The sequence below is a fragment of the Myzus persicae genome, unplaced genomic scaffold, assembly GCF_001856785.1.
Source record: "Myzus persicae strain clone G006 unplaced genomic scaffold, MPER_G0061.0, whole genome shotgun sequence".
Taxonomy (NCBI): domain Eukaryota; kingdom Metazoa; phylum Arthropoda; class Insecta; order Hemiptera; family Aphididae; genus Myzus; species Myzus persicae.
The window spans coordinates 1-6,366 of NW_019101659.1; the positions used below are offsets into that span (position 1 = coordinate 1).

Genomic DNA, 6,366 nt, shown 5'->3' on the forward strand with positions numbered 1-6,366 from the left:
GCCGTCGTCAAGGAACACCGTCACTGCTAACCAACATATTGGATCAGCGTCGTCGCGTCTCGCGTCCACTGGCCATTAATACGGTTTTTATTGTTTTATATTTTATGTTCATATTATGAGTTATTGTTGTTTATTATATTAAGGTCCCCAAGCCGGCCGGCATATCTGTGTCCCGATATTTATTATATTTCGTTTTATCCAAATAGTAAGCCGTCACACGGCAAAACCTGAATCATTTATATAGTTTGTTATTTTTTTATACCATCATACACTATACAGTCCACATTATCGTTTGAACATTTGGTCCTTCGCGCCTAGGATATATTATATTCTAAGTGATCACCACCTACCGTAAAAAAAAAAAAAAAAAATATAAAATAACAAATATTCAGATCATATTAACTAACGTAATTTAGTAATGCGTTTGTGTTAGTTGCTATTAGATTACGTAATTCGAAAACGGCTTACCTATAAAGTCGTTGCGAACCGAATCGCGGATGGACTTTGACCGGTGTTAATGAGTGACAATATTATCACGCGATCCTATTAATTGTTATATTCGGTGAGTATAATTAAAATATATAAAAAAATACGATTAGGGCATAAATGAGATTATTAAGTTAAGTAGGTCATTGATGTTAATAATATACATTTGGTACCGTATACACCGTGTAAAAATAAGCTGTATACACCGTGATTAAAAAAAAAAAAAATTTTGTTTTGAGGTACGTTGTTTAATTGTAAGTTACGAGACAAATTAAAAATAGTTACAATGGGCGTTTATGAAGAAGCGAAGATTCGTCTTCAGGACATTCAAAATAGAATAAATAGAGTACGTGCAGCTGGAGTTGCATTGGAAGAAGACCCAACCAGTAGAACGTCATTAACAAAATTCCGAATGATGTACGCTACAGTTCCGCGGTTGCAAGAAGACTTCGAGGCACAACTGTCAATCATTATAAAGCAATTAGGAAAACCGGAAAAGGATCAAAGGCCGGAGGAAAATGTATATTCACCGGATGACCTGCGTGAAAGATTCGATGAGTCGTTTTTCAGTATTATGATTGTTGCAGACGACCATATACCGGCACAACAATTGGGAAATCAAGCAGATGAGACATTCATTGAAAGGAATAGCGGGCGAAGAACTACATCTAATATTATACCTTTGGAAAAATTGTCTATACCACATTTCAAGGGTGACCCTAGAAATTATATGGGTTTCCGTAACTTGTTTGATACAGTAGTAAATGAAAATGAACATTATTCACCTGTGGTTAAGTTCACTTATTTAAAAAATTACTTAGAAGGTGAACCGTTGAACTTAATTAATAACTTAATGCTCAGTGATGAAAATTACGAGTTAGCTTTGACAATATTGAAGAACCGTTATTCAAATCGTCGGGTCATTGCGGAGAGTCATTTCACGCACCTCTGGGAGATGAAAAAGGCCGTATTCAATGATGGCAAGTCGATTAGGCAGCTGTTGAACCACATAACAGAGGCTATCGGTGCATTAAAAAATTTAAACTACGCCATAGATCATTGGGATCCGATATTGTTGCATTTGTTTCAACAAAAATTGGACGGACAGCTGCGAGCTCAGTGGGAGCTGCTTGTAGACACTGCAGAGGATCCAAGCGTTTCTGAATTTGTAACATTCTTAACTAAGTTCTGTAATGCCGCGTCAGTAGGAAGTCTGGCTAAGGCTGAAGGAGGACGAGATAGATTTACAAATAAGTCTCAAACCAAGACAACTACGTTGCACACAGCTCAATCATACCAACAACCTACTGCAATAATGAGAAAAGGGAAAAACGAAAAAGGAAATAACTTCGCGTGCCAGGTGTGCCAGGCGCAACCTGGACACTTACTAATACACTGTACCCGTTTCAAAGAAATGACACCAAGGCAAAGACATCAGACAATCCAGGACCTTAGGAGATGTTTTATGTGTTTTAGTGAGCATTTAGCGTCACAATGTAAATCCACCAGAGCATGCGGACAGTGTAGCGGGCGGCACCATACGTGGCTGCATCTAGGCGCCCGGAATGACACAGCTAGCGAGGATGGGCCTACGGGAGAACCAGAAGTGACTCTAGTCCACGTGTCAGCTAAAATTCGAGATTACCGTACCAGTGTGCTTCTGGCAACTGCTTCGGTTTCAGTGCAAGACTCTAATGGACAGTTTAGATCGGTACGTGCACTGCTAGACAGCGCCAGTCAGAGCAGTTTTATAACCGAAAATTGCTTCAGAAGCCTAGGTTTGTCTCGGCACAAAAGTAATGTGACTATCCAAGCACTTGCAGGTACGCCAGTACCAACAGTAAAAGGATTTACGCAAGTATTAGTCAGACCAAACGAACAAACATCGCCAACCCTTACCGTGGAGGTACTCATTTTACCACGCATAACCGGACTAACTCCATCAGCTCGAATATGGAAGACCGATTGGCCTCATATAGCAGATATAACTCTAGCGGATCCTGCGTATCACGAGTCACTACCAATCGATATACTCTTCGGAGCTGATGTTTTTCCACTTCTCCTTTGTGGTGATAAGCGAGAAGGTGGTTTGAATGAACCCGTCGCGTTGTCCACCATTTTTGGTTGGATATTGATGGGACGTATCGCGGATACGGAAGAGAGAACTACGACTGCACTGTATACTACTTTAGAATCCATAGATCAATCTGTGCAAAGATTCTGGGAGTTGGAAGAAGTACCTACGGCTGATCGGAAAACGCCAGCGGATGTGAAATGTGAGGAAATATACACCAGCACTACATCAAGACAAGAGGATGGTAGATACATTGTTCATCTGCCATTTATCACCAATCCACCGAAATTAGGAGAGTCGAGGCCCATAGCTCTTAAGCGACTGCAGCGACTTGAAACCAGACTAGAAAAGTCAGAAGATCTTCGTAAGCAATATAACGCAGCAATGCAGGATTACTTGGACAGCGGTCACATGTTAAAAGTACCGCAGGCACAGTGTGGGGTAGAACCAATTTACTATACCCCGCATCAAGCAGTTATAAAGCTAGAAAGTACCACCACAAAATTACGAGTGGTGTATGATGCTTCATCAGTAACAACTTCTGGGCTGTCGCTGAATGATAATTTATACCCGGGACCAAAATTACAGCAAGATTTACCGGGAATAATTTTGCGTTTTCGTTTGCATCCGATAGTCTTCACTGCGGATGTCAAACAGATGTTCCGGCAGATTAAAGTGACACCAGAACACCGCCAATACCAACGATTGCTCTACCGGTTTTCATTGGAAGAGCCAGTAAGTGAATTTGAAATGACAACAGTGGCTTTCGGGCAGCGTTCTTCCCCCTTTCTCGCGATCAGGACCCTGCATCAATTAGTAGAGGATGAAGCTGAACAATATCCCGAAGTGAAACAAGTTGTGTTGCAAGACATGTACGTTGACGATGTTGCCACCGGATCTGACAGTGTAGAAAATGGACTGGCATTACAACGCGATTTGAGCTTGGTTATGGGGAAGGGGCAGTTTGAGCTTCGAAAATGGAGTAGTAATTCTCGTGCGCTCTTGGAAGCTGTGCCAATCTCACACCGACAAACGGACCCAGTCACCTTCGATGTGACGGATGGTGGGACCACCAATGTTTTAGGACTTAAATGGATGCCAAACCTGGATAAGTTAAGCTACAATGTCCGACCGAATCCAGTGCGTTATACCAAACGAGCCATCCTCTCAGAAATTGCTCGAATCTACGACCCTCTTGGTTTACTATCACCAGTCACAACCGAGCTTAAAAGGTTAATGAAGTATCTTTGGTCTATAAAACTCGGTTGGGATGACAACGTACCAGAAGAAGCGGCAGAGGCCTGGACACGTTATCACCATGAGTTGCTAGAGTTGTCGTCGCTTCGAGTTCCCCGTCGAGTGACCAGGGACGGCGGAAAATATGAGTTACACGGGTTTTCTGATAGTTCCGAAGCCGCATATGCAGCGGTGATCTATCTACGCGTCGTGGCGCCCAACAACTCAGCAAAATGTTTTATGTTAATGGGTAAATCGAAAGTTGCCCCGTCAAAACGGATCACGATTCCAAGATTAGAGCTTTGCGGCGCATGGTTATTGGCTCGATTATTACATTTTGTGCTCCAAAATCTAACTAGAATCAATATCGAAAGGGTGATTGCCTGGTCTGATTCTACGGTGGCCCTGGCATGGATAAAGTCACAAACAGCGCAACTGAAGACATTCGTAGCAAATAGAGTTGCACAAATACAGCAAACAACCACACCAGACATGTGGAGACATGTACCAACCAAGGAGAACCCGGCAGACTGTGCATCAAGGGGACTGTCGCCAAAACAACTCGCCCATCACGTTCAATGGTGGATGGGACCGACTTTTCTCAGAATGTCAGAAGAATATTGGCCGTCCACAGAAGCAGAGATGGCAACCGATGAATCTCGTGAGGAGCAACTTGAGACGAAGTTAATCACGCTAATTACGACCGAAACCTTGGCAGAATGTCCGCTATTGTACCAGTCGGACAGTTGGACAAAAATTACGCATTTGGCTTGCTATTGGCTGCGAGTACGTAAGCGTCTCCAAAAAAAGGAAATTCCAGACCGTCAGACACCACCCACTTCCGCTGAAATCGATGAAGCTATACGGGCATTGGTGCTATGGACACAACGAGTGTATTTTTCCGATGATCTCAACAATCTGAAACATAACCGAGCATGTTCCTCTAAGCTGAGGAAGCTTGCTCCATTTCTAGATTGCGAAAACGTGATAAGGGTGGGTGGACGTTTAAAGCGTGCAGATTTACCATTTGAACAAAAATGTCCAATTCTATTACCTAAAGAAGCACGGATGACTCAGCTTTTGATTGACCAGGTACATAGAAGCAACGGCCACCCAGGTGCACAAACCGTACAGAACATTATACGGCAACATTTTTGGGTATTGTCGGCAAGAAGTGTTATCCGAAAGCAACTCCACCGTTGTATACCATGTTTCAGAGCACTACCTCGAGCTCCTCGCCCGATCATGGGAGATTTACCGCAACCACGACTTGAACAAATCAAACCATTCGAGAAAGTTGGCGTTGATTTTGCGGGACCATTTGACGTAAAGGCTGCTCTGTTACGCCGACTGCGGGTCACAAAGGCATACATATGCATATTCGTATGCATGGCGACTAAAGCTATACACATAGAGCTTGCATCGGACTTGTCGACGCCCACATTTATCGCAGCCCTCGAACGTTTTATCGCACGCCGAGGACGTTGCACGGAAATATATAGTGACTGCGGGACTAACTTTGTGGGAGCTAATCATTACTTAAAGGAGGTGCAAGACATTTTGAAGTCTTCTACAACCATAAGTTATTGTTCCTCTAATCAAGTAGCCTGGCACTTTAATCCCCCTGCTGCGCCGCACATGGGGGGCCTCTGGGAGGCAGCCGTTAAGTCGGCTAAGGGGTTATTACGGCGGATAGTTCAAAATCAAGTCCTTACCTACGAAGAACTCAATACCATTCTACACAAAATAGAAGCAACCCTAAATTCAAGGCCATTAAGCGCACTCTCCAGCGATCCTAACGACTTTGCACCACTCACCGCAGGGCATTTTTTGACTATGGGTCCACCAGCATCTATACCACAACCATGTACACAAAACCATCCACTAGCCCACACTCTACGTCAACGTTGGACCCTGGTTCAGCAGATCCAACTTCACTTCTGGCAACGATGGCAAAAGGAATACTTACAAACTCTACAAGCGAGAAATAAGTGGCAACGTCCAGATAGGAACCTAGCGGTGGATGACTTGGTCATCATTCAAGAACCCACACCACCACTCACATGGAGTACAGCGCGCGTCGTTAAAATATACCCTGGCGAAGACAACGTCGTCCGAGTAGCAGATGTCAAATTAGCCAATGGAAAGACTCTCAAGCGACCAGTGGTTAAGTTATGCCTTTTACCGCTGTGATTGAATGTGGGACCATTCAAGGTGGGCGGTATGTTCGGGCGTTTACGTAATCTATGTGATAGCGAGTGGTTATGACCGTACACAAGCCATACGGCGAACCGGACGATCAGTTGACGTCCGATACCGGTGTGCCTGTGTTTTGCGACGAACCGTATTACCGCGCGTCTTTTGTGCACCTACCTACTACACGGACCGATTTTCAATCGTTCTGTTACCGTCATTTTTCACCATCACTCTTCACCTCGGACCATTCCTCGTCACCATCACTTCACCAGCCCTTGTCGCCGTCGTCAAGGAACACCGTCACTGCTAACCAACATATTGGATCAGCGTCGTCGCGTCTCGCGTCCACTGGCCATTAATACGGTTTTTATTGT

The 6,366-nt window shown here is 44.0% G+C and overlaps 1 protein-coding gene across 1 annotated transcript; it reads left to right on the forward strand.

Moving 5' to 3' along the window:
- Nucleotides 1-772: 772 nt before the first annotated feature.
- Nucleotides 773-5,989, forward strand: LOC111029965. The gene has a single exon (XM_022309241.1). The coding sequence runs from the start codon at nt 773-775 to the stop codon at nt 5,987-5,989; it is 5,217 nt and encodes a 1,738-aa protein (XP_022164933.1).
- Nucleotides 5,990-6,366: the final 377 nt, after the last annotated feature.